Source organism: Ciconia boyciana, chromosome 4 (genome assembly GCF_034638445.1).
Source record: "Ciconia boyciana chromosome 4, ASM3463844v1, whole genome shotgun sequence".
NCBI classification, from domain to species: Eukaryota; Metazoa; Chordata; class Aves; order Ciconiiformes; family Ciconiidae; genus Ciconia; species Ciconia boyciana.
Genome location: NC_132937.1, coordinates 46,942,511 through 46,970,310, shown reverse-complemented (window position 1 = coordinate 46,970,310; position 27,800 = coordinate 46,942,511). Strand labels below are relative to the sequence as shown.

Here is a 27,800-nt window from a genome sequence, read left to right as displayed (position 1 = left end):
CCTAATGCAGTCCAGGATACTGTTAACCGTCTTTGCCACAAGAGTGCATTGTTGACTCATGTTCAACATGGTGTCCACCAGGACCACCAAAGCTGCAAAGCTGCTTCAGACACTGGTCTCATCAATGTCTCCCTCTGAGATCAAGGGTATCTCTCTGTGAAATACAGGGTCTTCCATCCAGATGGGGCACACACCAGGAATGAAATGTTTGAAATTGCTAAAACTAAGCAAAGCTGACTTATCTCAGTGCAGGGCTAATACACACAAATGGGCACCAGACAAACTTATAAATTGCTTTCCAACTGAGCTAGAAAAATCTGAAGCAGTTAACATACTGCAAGGCAGTATAAAGAGGTGTGATGTAGACACATACTGAGAAACACATGGTTCAGATAACAAAGAAATGTTCTGTTTACAAATCAACTCCTAGGCTTGCACATTTTCTACTCAATATATGTTCAAATCTAAGAAGTTTTGATTTTCCAGAGTAGCAACATTAACTATAGATATGTAGTTCAAATTTTTGCACTACCACACCTTAGTGCATCACAACCCTGATACCTCAACATAACACTTAAAACACACTGACTTAAAGGTGGGCTGACTGCCTGCTTAACTAATTGTATTCATGCCCACTGAGGCCTATGGACATAGATTTCCTGAAAGAAAAAGAAATGTTTATTTTATTGCTTAATCACTTGATTGTAATTAGGTAACGACCTACACTTCTACTTCAAGGTATTATTTTACTACTTCAATTTTATTATTCATATTTTAGCATGTACTGCATATCTTCTCTCTCCATCTCTGAAGATACTTCTATGGTATTTGAATGAATTCTTATTTTACGTTCAGGACAGACCACAGTGGACCCCTCTACAGGAGACATTCCTGCCCTCTCATCTCTACTATAAAAAGATTTTGTGTGAAACTTATAACACAAGGCCGCACCTATTGAGCTAAATTATGTCTTTATTAGGAAAGCACCAACACCACAGTCTTCAAAATTACTGGAATTTTATTTGCCTCAGGCTTATGACTTGCAACCAAAGACATTGTGCAAAGAAAGCAAAGATTAAGTACACTTTAGGGAAAAGGTGATAATCCACATTGGTAACATAGAAGATCAGTCTGATGAAAGAAGCCATCCATTACACTATATAGATTGCAATATTCAATAGCATTTTTTTAACCCAACTTTTTTAATTGAGAAAAGAAAAGTTAAGCAAAGTTTACAGTAGACATAAATTTGATACAATTCAAAAAGCATTTTTCTGAAGATCGTCAAGCGTAAAGTGGAAAAACGTACATGGGACAAGGTGGATGAAGGCTAACTACTGTACATTTATAAGCTATTAAACAAAGTTGCATATATGTACCACAGTGTAAAAAAACAATACAGAACAAATAAAAACTTTGAAAACTGCCTGATGAAAAATAAAATAACCAGTGGCTTTTAATGGCTTCTCCTGGTTATCAATGCTACAAAAGACTTTTTTTTTTTTTGTCTTTCTGATGCCACTGAAAAACATCCTATCAAATGATAAATTCAGGCATAATCAAACCATTACCGAGTTAAAACCAGCCCATAGAAATATACTATCAACCCACATTTTCCATCAAAAGCTCTTTTTTTTTGTTGCTTTGTTTTTAAATCTTTTGAGGCCCATTTGGTCACAATATGTTACATTTTTTTCCTTTTTTACACCATGATATCATATGTTTGTCTGTCACTATCCTAAAGCTAATTTATAGAGAATGAGAATACAGAAACAACCCAATGTCTATTCGACAAAATGAATTCACTGGGTGTAAAATAGGAGAAGGGAGAAGAGAAGGGGAAGGGGTCAGTTCTGCCAAGAAAATAAACCCTATGGATCACTCATCATCACTTCCGCTTGCTTCCGACTGGTCCTAGAGGTAAGAGACACAAGACAAGTCAGAAATTCTTTGCCAGCTATTCTGTGGAATTTGTTAAAGAAGGAAAAAAAAAAGAAAGGAAGAAAAATGACAATTAAGCTGACAAATCAAGATAGCCTTAAGAAAGATACTATGTTATCTAGTATTTCTTTCATGACATTTCATTTAATTGCTGTAGACTTCTTAGAGAAGGAAAGACACAGAGTCAGGAGGCACCAGACCTTTCTACCCAGACATTTCAAAACAACTGGGAAGAGGTCTGTTTTCATTTGTTGCAATAGTAGAAGCACCCATTAAAAAAAAATATATATCAAGCTAAGAGTTTTTCATCTGTGGACAAAAGCAAACAGACCATGAGGTTTAAAGGTTCAATGAAAGTAGGAACAGCTCCCAGAAATAAGCTCCAAACTTCTTAGACTTCTTGTCTTTCAGCACTGGGACCAGATCTCAAACACACCCAGACACAGTTAACACCCCCGCCCAATTCTCTCAAGATGATCAATACAGATTAAAAATGTGCTTAAGCATGAATAGTTGAGAATTCTGACAGCAAGCAGGACAGGGTAGAGATGCAATCACTGCAACCAATTCCACAGTCTCAGTGAACAAAACTTACATTTTCATCTTGATCCTCATCACTATCATCATCACTCACGACAGGCTTGGCTTTTGCTCGGCTTTGCCTCTTCTTGCCTTTTCCTTTCTCCCGACTTTTTTCATCCTTCTTATTTAGCTTGATTTTGACTTTCACTGATTTTGCTGCAAAAAGTTTAACAGCATACATGAATGTAACTTTCATTTATCAGCTTTTAAATGCTGTCTCTGTTCACAGAAATTCACCCCGGGTAGCAGCCTGAAAAGATATTCCTGCCTGTTCTTTATCTGGACTGTGGAACAACGAAGCAGAGGTATTTGCTTTTATTTCTCTACTTCTTGATAGTTTTAACAATAACTTGTATTGAACTATAAAGAATACTTTCCATTCTCAGAATGCATGGTGTCTACACGTAGTATATGGTCTTGTGAGAACATACATATCTAAAAATATTTTCTTCCTTGCACATAGAAATGTTTATCCTTTGTACAACCAGACAATTTTTTTTATTTTAAACTACAGAAATGCTATGTGGAGGTGACTGGCAAATTTTGAGTTAACACCTTTCTGAAGAACAGGTTAAATTCCTCATTCCAGTATATCCACTTATTTCCAAATGAACTGCTAAATTTGCATGCTTTGCACACCTGCATGATGTACTTTGCAGAGTAGCTCAGGGCCCAGTACTACAGTTCCTGTAACCAGACAGGTGGGGTAGCTGGAGAATATGAGTAGATGTATTGGGTGGCAGAAAGTGGAATGAAGGGATCCTTCCTTTTCCACTGTATCATATTTCCAAGTCTGCAGGGACTGAATGAGTGTCACCTCCTACTTCTGAAACAATCAGAGTTTCACTTAGTCCTTGTCGCACTGAAAAATATTTGCAATATCTTCTGGTTCTTAACCAGGTGATGAGTTTTATGTCACACCATGCCTGGAGGCTGACCACCCATAGATAAAGACTGTCTCTAGCCTCTCCAGGCACTTCTATTTACAAATAACATGAACAGGACCAGAAAGGTTTATAAACACTCATGGCCAGTCAGATCTGCTTCCACAAAGCACCTCTGTGATTTGTTTCTGGCTTAAAAATAGCTTACTACACTCTAAGAGGTATAGCCAGAACATACAGCCAAAAGACTTAAGCTGAATGTTCACCCAAAGCAGCAAACTTAATAAGAAGTTACTTTCACCAACAGAAAATGGAACCTTATAACCAGTTTCCATGCAGAAACTCGAAAACCTCCCCTTCCATCCCCAGATGTACTTTCTTTTCAGTATTTAGCAGGGGACTCACATTCTGATTCTGATTCTTCTTCTTCATCATCATCTTCGTCATCATTGCTTTCATCCTCGCTTTCTTCTTCTTTGGCAATCTTCTGTCGTGCACTTTTGAACACAGACTGAAGAACAATGGAATCCTCATAGATCTACAGTATGAATAAAACCTGCGTCAGAACTGTAAAGTCAAGCAATATCAAAAATTCACAGCATAGACTTTAATTTCCAGTGCAAACCCAGAGAGTATATGGCCTTTTCAAATACTGAGTAACAATGCTTGTTGCATGAAATTTACAAGAAATGCCAACATTAATTTTTCATGCTCTAAATGAAGAAATTTGTCAATAGTGAGCCACAAAAATACAACTCTTGAAATATATTATATATAAAATATCCAGTTAGAGAGTTTTTCTTATTATTTTTATTACTACAAGAACTATTGTGTATTTTCATTAGATCGTAACAGACTTGAAAAACTGCCACAGCAGTTTCTGCAGACTTCAGCAGTAAGCACCTTAATTAAAAAATGGGTTATAGTCTAGCAATATAGTTGATAATGACAAATGGCTAACCCTCATGCTAATTATCCTTAGTTTTTTCTGAAATCCAAAGTGGCTACAAGGAAAATAATTTACATCAAGCAGCTCATTCCTTCCTTCCTCCCAGATCTAAAAAGACTGGGGGGGGGGGGTGGGGGCGGGCGAATCAGTGCTTGTTCTAAACTTAGCACCTGCTCTGTAGCTTGCTAAGTATCTTGAGTACACCGTATTTTCTCTTTAACCTCAAGCATGAGCGGACTCTCAAGAGTGAGAAGACTATGTTTGGCTTGTAACACATTTCTCAGATTAACACAATAAAAATCTTGTTGTCTTGCTGAGTATGTGGGACTTCATAATCACCTCAAGAAAGGGACTTACACATTTTGTTTTGTAAAATGTCAGAAGCCAAGCACTGGACAATTCAGCACTAGATAATTAAGAATAGTTAATAGAAGTGTACAAGAGTCATAGATTGTATTTGTTTTTATCATCATCATCACTTGAACTACCTTGGCTGTCATAATACTCCTTTGGCTAAATTACAGGCTTTCTTGTATAAAAGGACACTGGGTATTTGCAAGAAAGACAATGGAAGGATTTTTGGCTGCCATTATACAATCTGTATGTTAAAACTGATAAAACTGCTATAATACTTCGCAGGTTCAACAAAACAAATTAGAAAAACTTTGTTCAGAATAATTCACATGAAATACACAATCTGTCTTTTTTCACTTGACCAAGTCCTTTTTAGAAAAACCACCTCTCACTGCAGATTGTTCCCCATTCTGTAAGTACCGCTGTGCTTCTTGTTATGACATGTTTGACCATGCTCTTGACCATGGTAAAATTTCTTGACATATATGTAATGATAATGAATGTTTTGAAAAGGCTTTTCTCCTATTCTCTTACATTAATGGGCTGTGAGACCCCACAGCTTCCTTCCTCAAAGTCAAATGATTATTGACTTTCTCTTATATCTACTTCTTTTCAAGTCAGCTATCGATAGAAGCCCCTGAATTCCTCCTGAGGACCATTTATTTTTCTTATGCATAGGCCTAGCATATTCCATTGTTCTTAGGAATGGCTCTTTCAACTAACCTTGCTGTCCTTTCTCAGACCAAACACTTTCCTAAGACAAAAAGAATTAAGGACGCATACAACATTATATATATATTTTTTATGCCTGTCACTACATATTTAAGGTATCACTGTGACCCAGACTTTTAAACAGAATTTCCTAGGGAAAGAAAGGGTTTTTAAAAATTATTTAACCTTCTTAATGTGGAATTATGTGTAATATTCAGTATCTATTTTGATCCAGAAAAAAGCTGGGGCTGCTTCAGGTAAAGCTGTGCAAATAAAAGTTTTCTTGTTTTGACCAAAATCCAATTCCAACAGGTTTCAAAAAAACAAAGCACCAATGACAGCAGAACTTCCTTCAAAAAGGGAGAATCAATGACAACAGAACTTCATGACAATGATAACATTCATGACAAATCTTCTGTTTCAATAGACACATACTATTTTTAACCTCTTACATGTCTGTGTTTCATTTGACCATTACAACATGAAAAACCTTTCAAATTGCTGAGGTTGCATTGAGGACAAAAGCCTCAAAACACAAAGTCTGTCCCTCCCTGAAAACCCCTCATAAGGTTCCAGCTCAGACAGAACTGCTTTGCTCCAAGGAAAAGCAGCATACATCATACTAACAGAACAAACACGTAGAATTTCACTTGAAGTCACTGTGTACTTAAACAACTGCCTGAATTAGCCTTTTGGTTTTGGGTGCACATGCAAATAATCTAGTTTACTGAAGTGAACTGGTATGTCAGAGCAACGGTGGACCCAAACTATTACAAAGAACATGAGGTAGTCTTAAAAAATGGAGGACTGCTGCAGAAGTGTCCCACAATTCACTGGAAATCAAAATTAATGGTATGGGAACTTACCAGAAAGAAACTTAAAAAAATCTTAGATACGAGCTATTTGGGCTTCATGCTATAAAAAGTAATACTAGCGCTGGTAATTAATGTTGGTACATTGGAATGAAAATTAATACTGCTGATACAGTATTATTCAGTGCTTGATACAGGTTGTGTTATTTCCAAACAAAGCAGCAATATCTACTGAACATTTCTGCCCACTCAGGATTATTCCTGTCAATTCTACCACCTCTGCCTAACAAGAGACCAGTCTCCCATTAGCAACTTGAGTCATTTTGATGAGAACAATTTCATTATTTTTCCCATTTAGCTACTGATTTTTTCGTTGCCTCTTTTTACCTCCTCTACCAAATTTTACCATTTTCTAAAGTCTCAGTGATACCTTTTGGTATTAGCTCTCCTTCACTCTTTTTTTTTTTTGCATTTTATATCATTAGGTATTTATAGCTGTTCTACTGCTATGTGACTAAGCAGTAAACTGGCAATTTACATTTGGACACGTAGCAAAATTTTGTCCCACACTTCCTATCATCATTAATTTTCTTATTAAAACATTTTTTAGCTGATTTGTGTATAGGTTGTTTCCATATAACTGAAGACAGTAATCATACCACGCATACATGTTGAAGAAAACATTTTGTGTCTCTAGATAGCAAAAATAATCACAAAATTATGAGCTGTATTCAACAATCCTTCATAATTAATTGCATGCTCATTTTATTTTTTAATTCTCAACTTTTAATATAAACTCCCCCGTTTACCTAAGGGTCATCAGTAGTGTTTAGCAATATGAAGGATGCATTAGTATTGGCAGCATCAGCCTTCAGCTTACTTTTACTTAGGTTTCTTTTAACATAATTTTTTTTCCTCGTGCACATTACAGGAGTTGTCTTCATGTTCTCTGTTTCAATTTAATATTGTGTTTGCATCACACTATTTGGACCTCATCTATAAAAATAAGAATCCAAGACTGTGTTTCACTGTATTGTGCAACAACTTTCTTAGCTGTCATCCAGATTTTGCAGTCTCTCTTTTGTGTCAGTTTCCTGTTCTGAATTCACAGCACTGAGCACATCGTGTGTGTGAAACATGTTTGAGATGAGAGATTTTGCCTCTTGAACCTCTGAGACTCATCTGGGTTTTATTATTACTGTCTCTTAAAATGGACACTGATCTTTCAACATTAAAAAAAAAAAGAGGGTTCAGAGAGTATAAAGATTCATACGCAAAGCTTTACTGCTGGACAGGCTTTGAATTTGTATCTTCCATTAGCAGAACTGAAGAGTTCACTACAAAAAATTTCCTCAACATCCCATCCTAAGCCATACTGTTACATCTGCTCCTTCTATCATCCACTGTGATAAACCCAAGCTGATGTATCACTCTGCACGCACTGCCTTTCACCATAGATTCAAATAGTCTTACAGCAGCTCTAAACTACACACAAATCAGAAAAAAATGATCTCAGAATTAGAGTCAAAACCTGCATGGACACACTGTAGCTGTGTCCAGTGAATTCTGGATGATTCTAAGAATCTGGGAATTTTTCTCTATTCAAAGTAAGAATTAAAACACAGGTTTATATACATAATATAATAATCCATAAGCACTGAAAACATTAGGTAGGGGAAACCTGTACGTTTAACACAAAGTGGTTCATTCAGACCTGTGATCCCTCCAAATTGAATGTCTGAGCATTGTGACACAACAACATGACATCTTTCTCCAAGTCTCCAAGACTCCGATACTTATGGTTGCGAATCCTTTCCTGTTGCATTTGTTGAGGAAATGAAGAGAAGTGTGGATGGGCAGTGGTGCAGAAAGAAAAACAGCAGACAGGACATTGAATTAATATTTGATTCCAATGCATTAAAAGCTTTCTCTTTAAAAATTTTACCTAAGCATCAAGACAAGTATCTGTTTAAAATGAACAAACAGAGTCTTAAAATGTATTGTTAACATATTACTCAAAAAAACACACCAGGGTAATAGAGTAAAAATTAAGCAATTGCTGTGTGAACTGGAAGGGACAAAACCAAGAGAAACAGAGCTCTTTTGGTAAAAGGAGTTCCAGTTTCTTCTTTCTAGCACAGAAACAAAATAAACTATGACACAAATGACAGTCATAGAGTTATGACATCACCTAACGTGCAACAAGCTGCCTAAACCCCATCTGCCAAACTGTGTTTGGCTCTGACCTGGCTGTTCCAAGATGTGATGCTAGTTTAGGGATGACTATATTCCCCTAGAACCATGAGACCTTTGCAAACACTGTGTTTTTACCAAAGATGTGCTTACAGATTCACAATTAGGTCTTTGCAAAGAAGACACTGAGATGTCATCTCTGAAAGTGTCATTCATGTCACACTGCTACATTTTGATTTGACTTTGAAATTACACTGATATACTGCAATATACACTAAACAAAATTCCTAACAAGGTGTGTAACAATGTGTAAAATCTAAGCCACAAATACAGGTACATGCAATATTAATGTTGTTGTAATTTTAATGACAACTTCATGCTCACCCTTCTGTATAACAAAAAGAAATGAAAGAATCTCCGCTTCCAAAAAAGGTTCTTACCTTTATCTTTTTGAAGTCCACTGGTTTCCTAATCAATTCATAATATTCCGGTAATTCTTTCCTAGATGGGAGCTGAATGAAAACTTCACTTAGCTGCCGTCCTGAACTGTTGAGAAAACAAACCCATAATGCGAAGAATTACTACAACTTTCTCACAAAAACCACACACACACATACAATCTAATCGTAAGAAAAAAATAATAATTAAAAAAATCACAATTTTTTCTTTCCAAGAATTAGAAATTGAACCTTGCTCTGATTTTTTAATTTGGTACAGATAATTAATTTACAATTTAAAACATATCCTTTGTGCTGCTGTACTAACATATCACCATCATTATAGGATCATACGTGTAGGAGGCTTTATTGAAGCAGGATGAGGATTTGAATCTGAATTCCATAGTGGTTTGCTAAGTACACTCTTATCCTTTTTTCAGTTTTGTTTTATAATTTTTAGCAAGTCTCCCTCCTGTCACTGTAAGTTTATCTTCTTCTTGGTCATTTTATAGCTGTTTTGTACTTCCTCATCATAGCAAATTATTTGTTCATACTGACTTCCATTATACCAGATGCTGACTGCTATCAGACTAACTAGATGTTACAACAAAAAAAAATTATTAACTTCTATGAATGACTGTTAGGTTTCTGGGAAGATCATTGTAACTGTATTGAAAATCACTACTGCCATTTGTACTTCTTCAGTCATCTGAAATAAAGTGATGGGTTATCTAAAAACCTTTCATACTCTAGGAACATTACCTATCACTTACAGGTGTTCAGAATTTCTAAGATTTCCAGATTTCCCATTGTTCATCCTTTATTAATAGCTATTTTAACACTTCCAAATTGAGGGGTTTTTTTAATCTTCTTATTTGTGGTTTCCCAAATAATACATGGCTATAAGTCGCCTGGAGAGGAAATGTGTAGATGGCACTTACTGGCTTAGCCTTTTTTTTTTTTTCCTCTGTGCGTGTCATTTTTCTCACAAAGTAGCAGAAAAAAAGCTCTGCTGAGAGGAACTGTAATTCACTGCACATAGCATTCACAAGCATTTCCCAGCCCGCATTCACATGCTTCCTTCTCTCACAGATACTCCAAAAAGGCCCTGTTTTCTCATTTGCATCTTCGGATGGTAATGCAGGGATACCCAACCTTCCCAGGAGTTGGGCAAGAAGGCTGCCAAGTCCTGGTCTCCACCTGAGCTTCTTTCTTGCAGTCACCCTCCACAGGAGTGTGGGATCTTATCAGGCACATTAAACTAATACTAAATCGAAGGTTAACTAAGGATAAGGATGGATGGTATCCTCCATGGAGGATAAGGATGATAAAAAGCACTGAACAGCTCTGCCCTTTATGAAAGTCATGAATGCCTGTTATATCGTAGCCATTTCTTAATGCTTGAAATAGCAACAGAATTTGAGGAGATACTATTTTTCTTATGGACCTGAGAGACCAATGAACAAATAGGAATAAACAGAATTTCCTCATTTCCTAAGTAACTGTTGCTCACCTAATCAAAGATTTCTTACTGTTCTCAGTTTAGTCCTCGGACGTTGCTGTCCTTATATACCTTGCCTCAGAGGACAATAATGTAAACGTTCTAATTGCAGCTGGCTAATCAGTGTTGTTCAACCAATACCTGAGGCACCAACTGGCAGCTAGAGTATTTTTCCATTCAATACAAACCTAGAAACCAAAAGTCTCTGTCTCATCCTGACAACTTTTGTCTGACTTGCAGCAGCAGAAGCCGTTCCCCTTGCCTGCTTAGCAGTAACTGCCAGGCTGCCTCCTAGTTTACGGCAAGATTATGGCACATGCATGAACGCACTTCTGGGTGCTGCTGCTGCACTGTGAGACAAGGCAGTGTACTGTGCATCTCTGTCCAGGGAAGCTGAGAGTGAAGTCGATCTATGTCATAAAGGTGTTGGGGTAGATACACCAACAGACCACCTGCATCTCACACTCCAGGCAGTTACTAGCAATTTCACAGATCTAATTTATTTAGCACCCTGTTAAGAAAAATTCATTTCTTTCATAATTCTCCTGTCAAAGTGGGAGGTGTTTATATGATGGATTTAAAGGTACCAATCTTGTTAATGATCTATGTGAATGACTATGTCGTGCCACATGACAGAACTTGTCTTCATCTCAGACTACCCTCTCAAAGAGAAACTGGAAGCAATACAAAGAAAAGCAATGCATTAAGTAGTACACACTACACAACTGACTAAACTAACGTGTGCTTCTACTTTGCACACTCAGGACTGTATTTTTTTTTTGTTAATAAAGAGAAGTGTCGAGTACTCACAGCTGCAACTGAGATCAATGAAATTTGTTCTGAACCTATAGAACACTTAAGCACTCTTGAGAAACCAGATGTCTGCTGCCCAAATGGTGTCTTAAAACTTAAGTTTCTATTCCTTATTTGTAAAATAAGAATAAAATGTTGTGAAAGAAGTTATGTATCTGCAAAACATTCAGACTCCTTATGAACATTATAAAGAAGCCCAGGGGGAATTCAGCCATTCATAAGTGATCAGTGCCCACCTTGTATATGCAAGGCAGTGGTCCTGTCGAAAAGCAAAGCAAAGCAAAGTAGTACACTGTCGTGCCATTACACACCATACTGTAATGTACCTTCCTGAGGGATTCACATTAGGTTTCCACCTTTTTTTCTGTTATATCCTATTTTTCTGTGTGCTTGACTTCACAATAAATCACAGATTTATTTTAATACATAATTTTTATTTTAATAAATCTGTGCAATATACTGACATATGATATAGATGTAAGCTAATCCTTTAAAAAGTGTGAAAAGTTGCTTTCAAAACTTTGTGTAGTATGAATCTGGATTTGCTATGCAGACCGACTAAGTTATCATTGCTATGTTTTAAACTTCAGCAGCTTTCTTTTAGCAGAAATATCTGTTTGAGAAAAAGTACTAAACCACTGATGCTGGTGTTGCTTCAACTACACTTCAGAGTCTAACAACAAATAGAATGATTTAAGTATAAAGGTAACAGCTACTAATAACCTAATTTTGATCAAATTTTAAAACATGTTTATCGTATCTGTCCTATTAAAAAAGCTCCTGATGATTATAGAGCTTTTTATCTCATGGGTATATAATTTTTTTTCTCTTTTTAGATACACACCCCCACCCTTATATTGTATTTTATATTAAAAATATAACAGTAGTAAATTATTAAACAGCAATATCCTATTTTCAAGATACAAGTCTAGCCAACTGTGATTTGTTCACACATTCTATTAAACTAAGAATGCCATAGAAAACCTTCAAGCTTTTGCTTGATCTAATTAATTACTGAGAATCATTTAAGGCAATGAAAGAAAAAGCATTAAGGGCATAAAATATGCAACAGACAGAAGACTAGTGCCCGATTTTGTCTACTCAGATCAATAACAGCTTACTCTGTGAGAGGAGGTTCCATAAAAATGATAGAACAAAGAAATATTATCTTCTGCTCCCTTTGTATATGTGCATCTATACTGTAAATTAATGTGATCTCTTCTTACATAATCTCAAATGGCTGTGTTGCGGATACAACAGGAGAAAATTAGTAATTATTAATGCAACTCTGATTTTAATCCCTGTCCCCACTTTTGTAATTAGAAAATAATAACCACAACAGCTACCACATAAAAATCATGCGCAGTAAAAATCACTTACGGTTGCCTAGCAACTAGAAGGATACGTGCTGAAGGGAAGAAGGACCAGAATAAATTAAAAGACCCAACTGTGAAAGAACTGTGAGTGACAGTTCACTGCTACTGCATCAGCCCAACACGCTAGTCCTATGCGTGCCCACATAAAAAAATACTTGCATGTTGTGCGAGTTAAAAATCATTAAGAAATACTGCTCATTTTAAAAATATTTTTACTTAGAAAAATATTTGTGCTCAATGTTTCTGATTTTCTCTCATTTTTGTCAAACTACTTACAAGTGCATACAAGCATATATTTCCACCCATTTAGTCAGGGTTATCTTCAGTAGAATTAAATGCAGGAACAATTAGGCCTCATTTGTACAAGGCTTCTATTGTATTTGTTTTCCTTGGCAGTATGTGGCCAGAAGCAAGCCACCACTGACCTGTTCAAAAGTATTACTCCTATCAAGACGCCTTCTCCTTTGAAATCAAAAGAAGAGACAACTATGAAGCTGAAACGGCAAGATAGTTCTCATATTTCTGGCAAATTTCACACTTTAACAAATACTGAAATTCAATTTAGAGTGGGTAGAATGAAGAGTCCTGCACGCTCACCCTAGTCAGAGCACTCACAACCAGAACCACAGCATGCAAATTACAAATGCTAATCAAATGCAACTTACAAGGATGGTCTTTAAAAAAAAGCGTGTGTGGGAGAGGAATTAAAAGAGCTTACATAGTGATGTGGTTCCTCTGTATTTAACAACTTCCAACAGTAACCCAGCTATGTAGGGAGGTGATTCATTTTCATTAAATGTATTCAATTATTATTCCTTTTTGGAGCTGACTGCAGTAATACATGGTGGACCTGTCCCCATCATTGAAATGGAAGTGGGTGAATACTTAAAAATATAATTCCTGGTTTTAACATATGGCTATGTACTCCATAACTTTGGCTTGGCTATAAATAAGAATTATTTGCTTTGCATCTTTGAATACTCAAGAGTACCAGTTGGCATAATTAATTACTAGTTAAATTAGTAATGGCTAATTACATTACTCACCATTTTACAACAGTTAAAAACTGGCAACTTGAGAAAACAGCTGGAAATAGTCTGAATAAAATCCATTTCACATACAGAGAAAAATACTTTCTCCCTGAGCTATGTCCTGTCAAAATCAGAATATTATGGGCACAGATTTAAACATTTTGGCTTTAACAATGCAGTGATCAAAATGCTAAGCACCACAGACAAGGGAAGTCTCTTGCCAAGCAGGAAACATGGACAGGGCACAACAACCCCACCCTCCAATTTTCTTACCAGCTTTATTAAAATATGGTCAACAGCCACCTGCTATGGGGAGGAGGCTTTGTGAAGTTAACTGGTACACCATGCAAGTCCTTACTTTAAGTCTCACGAACAGAGCAGAGAGCAAGCAGATCACAAATGAAAATCACTGTATGTAATAGAGCTATTGGCGACCTGGGACTCTTGGAGTCAGCTGTTGCTATCTAAACAAAGCTAATACAAACTAGCAGTAGCATGAAACTGGCACTTAGACAGGAAACATCAAACACTGATGCAAGGCAGAAGAGGATAGTGGATTTGTAGGGGAAACTGAAGGATTACAAGGTATGAAGTATCATTCTTTTTCTGCACTTAATTTTAACAATAAGGAAAGGGAAACTACACTTAGAGCTTGTCTTCCTTTGAAATAAAAAATAAAGGAAAATCTTCAAAAGAAGAAAAAGATAGTTTGAGGGACTAAGCCTGCATGTGCGTGACGCAAAATCAGCAGCTGGGGCTCAAATTTGGCATACAAATTCCTTATTCTGAAAAGAAAATCTATCTCCAGTAAAATTGTCCCTGCTTTCAAAAGACTAAAGCATTTAAACTGGACATACAAACTAATTTTGCTTTCTGAAAACATAACATATATATTACACATGATTCTATAATTATCCATTTCTATGGGAATTCCTAATTTTAGAGGGAAGGAAAGATATGTTAAAAGCATCAGAACTGGAAAAAAGTGTAACAATAATGCTGGACTGATGCATTTCAACTTGCTCTCTTCTAAACAGGTGGTTTACACTGCAAGATTAGAACAAGGTACACTGCTGCAAAGGCACCTAAATCTTAGTTTAAGAACTAATTGCAATGAAAGCCCAGATTAAAATGTATTATTGCAAATGAAGTCTGCAAAGATGATGCATATACTTTACAATGGAGAATCAGGATCAACTGTGTAACTGGAAAGGTGTTTCCAGGTCCTTGAATCAAGGGCCTTGGTATTGTAAGTAATCATATAAAAGCTTTTTAGTCAAGGAACAAAGCCTAAATCTATCTAGGTATTTCTGCCCCACTATTCCATATGGAAAGGTTCCAGAACTCTTATTTAACAACTTGAATGTATTCATGAATGTTTGCACTCATATAACCTTGTGATCACCATTCTGTATTTTACATACTTCTACACTGTCCCTGTGTTTATGCTTTCCTTCTTTCCCAGGTGAATTTACTGAGAGCAATCATCTTCCCCTCCCAGACTGTGCTGTGTTTAGATAAACAAACCAACCTGTTTCCACTTGCAAGACTCTCCTATGTTGCTTATCATTGAAATAATTATTTACACTTGTCTCAGTGTAAACTAATCTTTCTTGAATGGAAAATGTATTCAAATACTATATACAGCAACTCAGAAGCATTAATGGCATCACATATAATGGCATACACATATAATGAGTATTTCCTCATCCACACAGGCAATAGTGTCAGGGCCAGGGTCCTATTTTCTTATGGCTGGACAGTATCGATGGCTCATAGTTAGCTTTGATCAATAATTTCTTTGCCCGGGTCATTCTTTTTCTGCCAGTTCCACATGATGAGCTTTCAACTCAAAAGAAGTTTGTTATTTTTAGTTTGTAAGTACCTTAAAATGAACTCTGAGGTACTGTATTTCATGCCAGTTCTTTTCTCCAGACTTAACTGTGTCCAGTCCTTCATGAATACCATCCTAATACTGATATTTTAAAACTTTATATTTTGGCTAGGACACTCCTCATTTTTTAAGATGTTATGATATATTATATAGTAGTGTATATATTCTGGTATATTATATAGTAATAATTTATATAGTAATATAGTAATATATTACAATCTATGCCAACATCAATTCTTCAAGAACTTTCGTGGTATCTGCTTTCCAGTTTAATAGTTCTTTTTTTAACAGCGCCTTCAGATAGATTTTTTTCCCTTGTTTTCACTCAGATTAGAGAGCTTACTCATTAGATCTCCTCCTCTTTTCATATTCGCTCATAATTTTCCTGTGGTACCCTAACAAATGCTTTACTAAAAGCATAGAATGGTTTGGCTCAGAAGGGACTTTTGAAGATTATCTAGTACAACTTCCCTGCTGTGGGTGAGCAGGGACATCTTCCACTAGATCAGGTGACTAGAAGTCAGAGGATTCTGACCTTCTATCTTACTTTTGCTTCATTACAGATTTATTCTCCATTCTAAGCCATTATAGGTGAAACTTAGATTAACTCAGCTTCACCTATGATGGCAAAGCAGTGTAGAAGAGGAAAAAAAGGCTCTGCACCTGTAGTACTGCTCTGTATCTACAGTAATGCTCTGTACCTACAGTTGGCAACACGTTTTATGGTTTGATACTTAAAGCTGAGTAATAAGAACACAGGTGCAGTTTAAAAGGCAGCAGTGAATTCAACAAGCATTTTTACTTCTTAACGATTTGAGGCACTTACCCCACAGTTCTTTGAATTGAGGTACAACTATTTGTTTAAAGATTAACAAAGATAAATACAAAGATATGATAAAGAAATGCCTATCTACACAAAGAAAAGCTTAAAGCACATCACCTAGTACTGAAATCCAAAGCACAGCAGCCTGCAAGAACCAAGTACTGTCAACTTGACAAGGACCTCAACAGCTCTCACACCAAAGGAGTCCAAACAGTCTGAGTTGAACATTTTCACAGTGCCTCACATTTCTGTCCTTTTTCTCCTTTATTACATGGGAGACACCTCAGGTACCAGAATTCCAGGAAACTAAGCAGTTAGGCTGCCAGTCAAGTCAAATCTCAGCATGAACACTGAAGTTTTCTCTCCTTCAGTGTTCCTAGTTCTCCAGAAAGATCCAAAGAAACTCAGCTTGTTGGTATAAATTGCTCTGTAAGAACTACTAAAGTTATTGTTAAGGGAATGTTTCATTAAAATCAGTATCATGTTGGGATGTGGGATGGGAATAAAAGGAAATATAAGAGTTGCTATACAGTACTGCATAAAAGAAGAAAATCTAAAGAAAAAGCTTGCATTTGCACTGAGAACATGACAGAGATAAACAATAATTTAACCTCAATGCTAACTTCCACTGTCTTGCATGGAGTTCTTTAACGGGTTTGCAAGTAGCTGGATATCTACCTCTGAATTTCCTTTTCAAAGAATCATACACTGCATTTCTCTACACTGAACATTTACCTCAAATGTTGCTAATTTGTCTGTTTAACCTTATTTTGACCTTTACATAGTAATTGTGTAGCTCAAACTTCAGTTTACTACAGCTTATTGCTTGTATTATTGTAGCCTCTAGCTTTGCTAGATGTAGCAAACCCAGCTTACTGTGTTGGATGCTTTTTAGATGAGGAAGGAAAGGATTGTACTTGTCCCCAAATGCCTACAACGGAAGTCAAATACAAGACAGTTAGGAAAGTATTTGGAAACTCCTTCCTTGCATCAACATTATACAGAATCCGCACACAAAAGCAGCCAACTGGAACTCTAGATTTTTGTGGGCACCATGGAAAAATGTTTTTTTAAAAAGAAAGATTTTAACAAGAACAGAGAAGTGGTTCTGTATGTACAAGGAGCTCTTCTCAAAAGCAAGGGGAAATGAGGTAAAGCACACAGGGATTTATTAGCAATGCATTCTCTTGATTATTTTGCCTGCTGGCTTATTAACTGCACAAAACTTAAAGATTGTAGAATTGGTTTTGACAAAGTAACTCAGGCCAAAGTCAGTAAGATTTTGGATGGGTATCACCTGACCACCTTTTGGGATACAATCAGCTCTCCATGGTCCAGATCAGCCCTCTGGACTTTCATAAAGTAGAGATGAAACATCTATTAGCACTGAAAATTTAAGCTAAAGACAAAGGTGATATCAAGCATTCAAATACTAAATAAATGAAAAACCTTTTTTTTCCCCAGATGAAGCTCATGGCCTACTTTTCTTCCAATTAACCTGTCCCTCTATACTTGTCCCAATTGCCTTCACACACACAAAAGCCCAGAGCTGAACAAACAGGAACCCCCAACAAAGCTGAAGGGTTCCAATACCTAAAACCTACTTAATTCTAAAGCTGCAAATCCTGAAAGCATTCATCAAACTCTAGAACAACCTTAACCCCAAAGATTTTAAGATATTAAAGTTTCCTGATGCCTAAATTTGCAATTCTGTTCTGTCCCAACTTTCGTAGGATTGGGTGGTTTGATGCTAGCTCACAAAAAAACCCAGAATACAGGAACTTGGAACTCTTCTGCATAGCTCATTGCACTGAGCTCAGTTTAACAGGCATTTTTAATTCCTAACAGAATAGAGCTCCATACACTTTTTAAAGTGGGAACCAACTCTGTCTTGCATAAATGTGGGCTCCTGGGAGAGAGAATAGTATGCCTTGTCACTACATAACAGCACAGTGGTTAACTTGTTTGACAGAGATCAGATATGAACTTCCTGGGGCACAAGTGACAGGCAAAAATCTTTAACTTCTCCAGTAACTATCAGTTACTATCAGTAGCCATCCCCTATTGGAGGCTAGCAGAAATAACTTTGCTTCCTGTTTTAAAAATGAGCAGTAGGCGTCCTGATCAGAAGCACTTGGCTTCAGGAGAAGGCTGAAGGCCAGGGATCCAAAATGAAGAGATGCTTCCTTGCAGCCCTGACTGGAATACCTGAACTTTAGACACTTCTCCCTTCTCAGCTATTCTGTTAGTTGAGAGTTACAGCAAGCTGAATAAACTAGACTTTGTAGTCAGCTTCCTGCTTGTCGTGTTCATTGCTGTGAATCCTGTTCTGATGCAATAAACTTTTCAATGTACTTTAGAGAGAGCCCACAGATCACAAAATGCTTCATTTCAACACTTACGTGCCAAAAAAGTCAGGCATCACAACTCTGTCTGCTTCACCAGATACTGCCCAAGTTAACCTTGTACAGGCAGACCCAGAATAGCAGCTCCCAAAAAGGAAGAAGTGCAACTTGCCCTTTTAAGTCACAGACTGAAAGCTGTTTATGTGCAAAAATTATATTGTTACACTTGTGCGGGTCACCTAATGCAAATACGTCTTGATTTTCTCTGAATACATTTTTTATTTATTTAGCTTATAATTGCTCCTTATATGACTTAAGTAATTCGATGTACAGCAAAGAAGGGATAAGTACACAAGAAGGCTTTACTGATTTTTGGCAAATAGAAGTTGAGTTAAAAAATGCAACTTTCTCTAACAAGTCTGATTCAAAAATGCTATTAACTAATTCTGAATTTCTTCCTCACGAAGCATAGATGATTTTCAGTTTGAAACCTACAAAACAGAAGTCTTCAAATGACATTCCAGATTAGAAGCAATATTTTTTCCTAAGGTCCAGCTATTTAGCATTTTCTTATGCTGAAAATAGGGATTTCTTGACAAACAGACTTCCATCTCAGCTGCGGACAACATATTATGCTTAGTATTTCTACAGTTTTTCCTTTGTCAGCTCAGAGGCTCATGATGCAAGCCCCACATTTTCTGGGCAGTCTTTCAGGCCATGTTAACTTGCATTAATAAATCTGTAGCCATGTATTTGAAAAGATTAATCTTAACACACTCTGCACCACTAAACGGAAGGAAAATCCTGCTCAAGCTAAATGTTCTTAAGCACACCTCCTGAGCAGAATGACTTAATTTCTAAGCAGGAGCTCTATGGCTACTTTTTGTATGTGTCTTTCAACAACTTCCTATCAGATGGGTTTTTAAAAAACCCTCTACAAAGAGTGAGACTTACAGGATCAGGCCCTAAGTGGAATTACTTTTCAGAAATGCTGTGTCAGCAAATCCTTCTAAAGACTGAAAACAAAAACGAAGCCATTTAAAAATGTAAGAGAGAGAGGGAGAGAGCATGTGCAACAGAGAGAGACCATCTCCAAGCTCACCTGTCCTTGTAGTTTATCACAGTATCAATGATAGCATTCATTTGTTTTGTCAGTTTGGGTGGGTTGGGTGACAACTTCTCTGCTGGAGGTCTGCCTCTTCTTTTCTTTGCTTTCTCTCCATCCTCCTTCCCAGAATCTTTATCCACATTTCTTCGTCTCTTCCGTTTTTTAAGCCGGACTTCCTCTTCCATTTCTTCCAAATTGCCGTCTTCAATTGCCTGACAACCATGGATTCAAAAAGTATGATTTTTAAACAAAAGAGATATTGCAAAGGGAAATAACAAACTGTATTTAAAAACAAAAAAAACCGCAACCCCACAGGATGCAGATAACTCAACTCAAAATGTTCAGCTTATTTATAAACAAGAGTACAACAACAAATTGAGTTACTGGCAATCAAAGAGACACTAAACATTAAATTGTTCTAAGAATCCCACTATCATTTAAATCGATGCATGTTTATCTGAACCTTGAATTCCACACCAACTCACAGTTTCACACACAATAATGGCCTGTGGTACTGTGTCAGTAAGTGTAAACAAACATTCATTTGTTCAAGTCAGTGGCAGTTCTGGCTTATGTAGCTCCATGCAAAACAGACTTCGATATCACATCTTTTCAAACGGGACAGTCTAAACTGCGCTCAGCTCCCAAAGCCAGATCACACACCGTTCTATGTGCACACAAACAACACACAAATACTTTATGCAGTAATGACTCAACTTCTCTTCCAAATAGTTTAAGCAACTTCCAAATCACCTAAGTGTTAAAACCATCTCTAAAATGTGTCATTTTCTTCTAGAATAGTAACCAACAGATAGGCAGAAACACTGACAGTATAGTGTTTTACTGTAAAAAGCACTCATAACATGGGATGCAAACCCAAAAAAACCCCACCAAACCCCCCACACAGTCACAAACAATGAACACTAGTTTCAATTACCTGGATGTGTGCTTTTAACCAGACCCAGCAGCACTTTGCAGAGGGATTAAAAAATCACTACAAAAAACCAAACTAGGAATAAAGGGAACCTGTTTACACACTGTCTATCAGATCCATGTGATAAAGCAAGAAGCTGAACTTTTCTCGATTTGGGAAAGCCAACAAAAGAAAAGAAATAAAAATACTGGGTCATAAGAGAACTGAAATTAAAAATAATAATAATAAAAAAAAAAAGAAAAAAAAATCTTAAAACTAGGCTTTCTGATTAATGCTTTCTCAGAACATAACTGATGTTGATATTTGTCCCTTTTGCCTCTCAATATTGCCTTGAGTACATGCAAATGCTAATCAATCCTTTCTCGTAGCTGAAAGAGCTCTAATCATAAGGCAATTACCTTCATTTCTCCACAGCACCAAACATGGCTAATATTTATGATCATGTGAGCATAACAATCAATATAAAAAGAGTGATTACAGCCCAGACATAATTTTTCTCAATTGTGTACAATGTCTCTTGAAAAACGTTTTGTGAACAAAACCTGATGCACAACACAAAACAACCTGGCGTGTTAAAAACACCAGTGGGATTTTGAAATCTGTTTCCTATGCATCCTCCGATTTGCAAATCCACAGAACAAACACGAACACAGAATCCTGAGGGACAGCCTGAAACTAGGCCTTAATAATCAAAAGACAATTTACATCATGCTTCCACAGCGTTCAGATAACCCCTATGAAGGAAGCTTGAGATCTGATGAGTTAGGAAGAAAAAAGAAGGAAAAAAAAATAATGATCTGCACACAAATTCATTAATACTCATTTGGCTAAAGCAGGACACCCACTAAAAAACCACTGCAGCTAACGAAGATTAAGAAAAGGAAATTTCTCTGCATATCTTGGAAGCTAGAAAAGCTAATAATAAATACAGCATGCAAGGTTGTCAACAGTTAATGTCATTGCTCTCCTCAAGCACTCAGTTGTATGCTGAAATACAGAGAACACTGACTTTTGATGTGTTACACACCTACACATGCCTGTGATGTAGTTCTACTGAATCTTCAAGACGGCAACGAAAAAGGATATTTACCTTACCACTATCAGCAGGCCGGCTATCGGAAATCACAGTTAGTGGGGATAAAATTAACAAGCCAGCAAAGCAGCGAGCTGCTAGTCTCTTCATCAGCTGATCAGGAAAAAAAAGAAAGCTGGGGAAAGGCTATGTTTTCATATACAAGTAATTTTATTTTACTGAAAATTTAATACTGAAAGGATTGTGGATACTCAAATCTGCTGTTTCATTCTACCTACTACAAGGCCCAAAGCCTTCCTCCTTCAGCCTGCTTTAATATTGACAACTACTTATCATATTTCTTCCCTTATTATTCTAGGCATCCAAATTAGATTTTTAGCTGGGCAGCTGCTGATTCTTGTTAGCATTTTAATCATAATAGCACAATTAGACAATTTCATGTATGATTTTAAAACTGAAATAGGTTGCATGCATTTTAAAGATGCATTTATTACAGAAAATGTATTCCTATCGCTCTGCAGTGAACAGTTCAGGTTTTGGTTATTGAAACTGACAAAAAAATCTATTCTGATTTACAAGAAATTAAAAAACCAAGCCAAATTATCATTTTGCTAACTTTGGTAACATTTTGTTGTCCTTCACAAAACTTCAGATATTCACTTAACTAAAATGTATTTATATTTTTGGTTGCTTGACAAATTTTCTACCACCAAAAAAATAACAGTGGTGCTGTCATCACAGAGTTTACTAACATCTCGTTTTAGAATTCTGCATAAAATTCTTGCTTGGAGTAGGTAATATTTTGGAAAAAAAAAATCAGGACAAACAGAAAAGATAAAAGTAAAAAGATTTTTTTATTATTACATCTAGCAATGGAGTAAAGACAAAGAATAAAAATAAAACCTAAGTAAACTAACATATACTCTTGCACTCTTAAAATTAGTGACTAGCAGATAGCAAATTAATTCTTAGCATACTACAGATCTGCAAACAAATATTAAACTGTCTACTTAGCTAGTAATGTATCGATTACTATACTCAGCTTTCAAAATTTAGACGCATGAACATAAATGCAGAGTTTTCCTTAATTTAAGACTTTAGAAAATCAGTGTGACAATACCAGCAGTCCAAAAATGTTATTGTGACTCCTAACATTAGTTCTCAAGTGGCAAATTTATATTTTGTACATAAACAATAATATTTAAAACTAAACCTATATGATTTATGCTGCCTCAAAAGATGGCTCAAAACTGTATCACATAAATCAGTTATCAGCAGAGTTATTAACGCTCTGTGCATATGTCTACACATATGATCCATGCATGTGTGTATGAGCAACAAAATATTTATTAAACTAATTAATCTGACTGAGCTCTTTGTTAGAAAGGCTTACTATCCTAGGGCTGAAGTGCCACACCGAAGAGAATGCCCTTCCAAACCTTTACCAGTACGATAACGACACAAATCCCAGACACAAATCTCCAGTTCCTGACAGATGATGGGCTGCGCAAGAGCGCAAGATAGCACAGACATCTCCCATGCTCAAATGCCTCTGGATTAGTGAGGTGAACAGCAAGGGAGTCAAGGAAAATAGCACACAAATAAAAATTTAACACTTTCCTTCCCTTAAGGAAACAGGACAAAAGAGTACCATAAAGTTTGGAGACTTCATTTTTTGAAAGAAAGCTGTAAAAATTTAATGTCAGATTTTGCGAAGGGTTGGGGACCTCATGAAAGGCAGAGACGGCAGTGGAACTGTGAGGACCCAATGTTAAGTCCAGTACTGACAAAATCGTCCTGCTTTTCTGAATCTTTTTGCTGTATCCTGGTCCATGTACACAAAACAATTTCCTTGCTAAAGAGCTACGAGCACACAGGCTTCTCAGGGCACCAGAATTTTAAGAAAGAACATACTGACCATGGATTAAAGAAACCAAACTGCTTTCCTCCAAAAAGAAGAAGTGTCCTCTCCCCCCAAAAAACCCCAAAAGTGGATTTTTCAGAAGGCAAGTAGAAGTTACTTCTGAGACAGTTGGCCTTCCTTTTGCTGCTCGCAATAACATTTTCCTCTTCATAAAGGAAAATAGCTGTTTTGAGGTGAGAGTATTCTTAGTGAACGTGGATACAGCTACAGGAGCATCACAGAAACAAAGTAAAGATCAAATGGAAACTGTTTTGTTTCTCCATTTGAAGAGCAGGACATTATGGATGTATTCTCAACTTCTTCTTGAGAGCATGACACAGCACCACGACTGAACACCTTTTCAATTGAGAATTACGGACCCAAATAAGCACTAATATCTACAGCTCTGACTTTTGTTTCACGACTGCCTTCTGTGAGCTAGCAATCATGTTAGTCTTATAATAGTTCTAAATTCATTTTACAGGAATCAGCTAACTCAAGTGGGGTCACACAGCGAATCAATGGAGGTGCTCAGCATAAAATCAGTTTTGGTGCCTAAGGCCTGTCTCTAATATTTAGGTGATACAACATTGTAAGATGCAGTTATTTTTCCTTTGATTGGAGATAACTATAGTATTGTTATGAGAAAGTTAAGGCATAGTGAAAGCTATTGCTACTACTTATAGTCAAAGAAACTGTACACACAAAACAAAAGTGGTAGGGAGCCATGTAGTAAGTCCACTTGATAATGCTGAAAATATGTTCAGATTAAATGGAAAATGGGCACAGAACATAAATTCTCTTCCTGCATCCCCCTCTGATTTTATCTTAACGAAATGAACATTAAGATAGCTTGCCCCCTTCCCTTCAGACATCAATGCCCTGCGTCTCTCCAACCTGCAAAGTTAGAAGAGAGCTCTTGTGACTAATATTACCATGTGAACAGATTTGCTAGCATGCTAATTAACCTCCATGTTTCCATAGAAAGCATATAAACCATAGATGAACAGAAAAAAAAGTCAGCTTCCCAACTCCCTGAACATAAAATACTAACCCAATCATGCAAAGTTACCAAAAGAATAAGCTTTTCTGGGAACAACAAATAACTTACCTGGGCATTGTTCTGACTACTGGCCAAGAGGCACCAAGCTTAAGGGCTGTTAAGCACTTAAAACCAAAAAACATGTCAGTAATGCAGTAATGAACAACAGATGACTGCTTTGCAAATTGAAGTTCCCATTTACAAATTTGGAAGAGAAGAAAGAAGTAAAAGAACCCTACAGAAGGCTAATAACAAATGTCAAAAGCACTAAAATGTTATCTACCTGCCCCTACCAATTTCTCTCTTCAGCATAATCCTTCAAGTCCTATACTAATATTCCAAGAGAAATTCCACTTTTTTTTCCCATCTTGCTCTATTTGAAATCCTACCCCTCTTTATTTTACATTTTTGTTCTCAGATTGTATCTGACAAATGATGAAGAATTCAGCTTTCCAACCTGAAGTTAATCTTCTCCAAGAGATCTCTTCAAAATCCAGTTCTCCTGCTTAGTTTCTCAACAGTGACATTCCTGATGTCTGGGACTGTTCCTAATTTCCACACATTGTAATTATTTCTTGGCTCTCTAGAGCAAGTTCCCTTACATTGTAACTAATTATCTCTTGCTATGCTACAGCATAGAGGTCAGTATACTACACATAAAGACTGTGAAGAAGGTCATAATACTTGACGATTAGCTGAAAGGGCATAAAATACTCTATCAAGAGTGCAATGACTAAATACCTGAAGATAATTATAAGGATTGATGAAGAGTTATTTTAACTTAATTTCCTCTCCTTGCTGGACAGTATTGCACAACACATTTACCAGACCAGTTTTGCTGGGACTGAACTACAACAAAGTATAGATTAAAATCTGCCAAAGGCAAAGAATTAGTGAATACGTCCAGTTTTTCCTTGCTTTCACTCCTGATTCATTCCCTTCCACATAAGGAATATTCCAAAAAGTCTCCATCCAGCATGTAAGTAGAAATGAAAGTATTTTTTTTTAAAAATGCAAACAAAATGCAATTATTGCAAAACCACATAAATTTGTAATATATGGTCTTCTCAGATATGCTGAACTTCCACAAAATAAGGAAACTGAGTCCTTCAGCCATATGTTCATCACTCAGGTTCCACATCTTCACATCGCTGAAACTTGCTTCTTTTTGAGAAGCGGGAGAAGATAGATTGTCTTCTGTTTTGCATTTGCAAACTATTAATAGCTGCTTAATTATTTGCACAGAAACTCCAGGTGCCTATTTCTAATTAGACATTAAGGAAAACAGTAATGCAAATTATAAATAGTTTTTCCTTGCATTTTGATTTAAAGACTGATGCCAAAAAGACTTGATAGAATCATGCAAGAACATACTTAACTTTCAAGAGAAATGGTCTCAACCAAAGCCACAGAGTATAACATTAAAAAAAAAAGGTATCTATTTAAAATATTTATAGGATCAAAGCTTTTATCTTCAGTGTTTTCCTTCTGGTCTGAGAAACCTATTTCAGATAAAATATCCTAATATTTAATCTTAATGTAAAATATCTTAATGCTTAACCTTAATTTTAATGTGACAATTACAAAGTAAAGCATCACATAGAGCTAGCACCGATAAACTTGCTCCAAGTTATGGCAAACCACCTTGGCAAGGACATAAGTTTTCTTCCATTCAAAAGTGAAATCCAGTTAAAAAAAATAAATCAGTAATTAGTCTCATTCGTCCCTCCCCCAAAAGGCAAGCAATGATTTTAAATGGAACCACTCAAACTGATTTTGCACCTATAAGCTTTTCATAAACTTTGTGGACAGAGAGACTGAAGAGCACAATAATTACTGATGATACCAGGATCCACAGCCTGCTCAGGGAGCACAAGGGAAGTGCTCCAACAGGGGGAAGGAACTGGGTGATAAAAAGGAAGAACTGTATCATGCTGACTATATAAAGATGCTTTGCTTAACCAATTGCTTAACCAATCGGCATTGAGAAAATACATACTCACTGTATTAAGACACTGAATGTGGAACTACTGAAAATCATCACTATTCTGTGGTCTACAGATACTCAGCCACACTCTTAAAAGATCTACAGAACTATTTCTAGTTGTCTTGTGCAGTTTTCAAAAGTAAGTGTGATTTACCCCTCCCATTTGACATACAGCTGTACTTTATGTCTTGTTAAGGAGATTTAATTTGAACAGCCTCTTGACCAAGCCAGCCTAACCTAGGAGCAGCAGAAAGAGGGGGGGGGGGGATCCAAACAAATTATATACCAGAAACTATTGATATCAACCTCTTACTCTTTATCACTGAACTGTTTTGTTGTGGTGGTGTTGTTTGTTTGTTTGTTTTCCCAAATCTTCTCCCCTTCTTTTCAGAAAGCTAGATCACCTGCTGAACAACTCTTTGTCACTTGGAGTAATAGCCTGTTTCTAAATAAGGTGAAAAAACTCTCTCATTCAAGACTGGAGAACAATATATAATGGACTTGTGAAATATTGTGCATGAAAGCTGCCAGATGATAAACAAACATATTCTGAAAGGGATGTTATAATAGCAATTCTGAACTAGATGGTATCCTGCATATTTCAGATTGCCTTCAGATTACTCAGAATCTTACAGCATACTGATGACTCAAAGAGTAACCATTGTTAACTCACTGGCATAGGAAGTAGTTGCAGGTATCTTTGGAAGTATAATTAGAAGCAAAATTTACAGACTGAACAAGGTGTAACTAACTTAAGACACTACAAGACTATCACTTATGAAAATATTGCAGGTAAATTTATGGGGGAAAAAATAATAATCTTTACAGACTCACAGTTGTAAAGGAATACACTTAATGTGACTAAAGCTATCTTTCAAGACTGATTTAGCTGAATTAATTTTAGTTTGCAATTGTAACTTCAAATAACTAAATGACAACAAAACAGGAAATAATTATGATTAAAGCCATGGCATGTGTTTTTTTAAAGTTAATATGATATAAATTTTTCAATACATACTTGCTTTTTAAGTTGTCTGGAGAAAATGATCAATTATTTAATGTGCATACATGAAGATAATATTCAGTTGATATAATTGAGATGCATAAAAACAGCAATTGACCTTTGTACATTCACTTTTGTCTACAA

The 27,800-nt window shown here is 36.4% G+C and overlaps 1 protein-coding gene across 9 annotated transcripts in view; it reads right to left on the bottom strand.

Moving 5' to 3' along the window:
- Positions 1-983: 983 nt before the first annotated feature.
- Positions 984-27,800, bottom strand: part of SMARCA2 (SWI/SNF related BAF chromatin remodeling complex subunit ATPase 2) — a 119,271-nt gene continuing 92,454 nt past the window's right edge. For all 9 annotated transcript variants that reach the window (XM_072858982.1, XM_072858980.1, XM_072858984.1 and 6 more), the window contains 6 exons: positions 19,749-19,966; positions 8,867-8,972; positions 7,948-8,049; positions 3,813-3,945; positions 2,537-2,679; positions 984-1,914 (listed from right to left, as the gene is read on the bottom strand). In XM_072858982.1, coding sequence (XP_072715083.1) covers positions 1,879-1,914; positions 2,537-2,679; positions 3,813-3,945; positions 7,948-8,049; positions 8,867-8,972; positions 19,749-19,966 — 738 coding nt within the window. In that variant the 3' untranslated portion in view covers positions 984-1,878. The remainder of the gene's footprint in view (positions 1,915-2,536; positions 2,680-3,812; positions 3,946-7,947; positions 8,050-8,866; positions 8,973-19,748; positions 19,967-27,800) is intronic.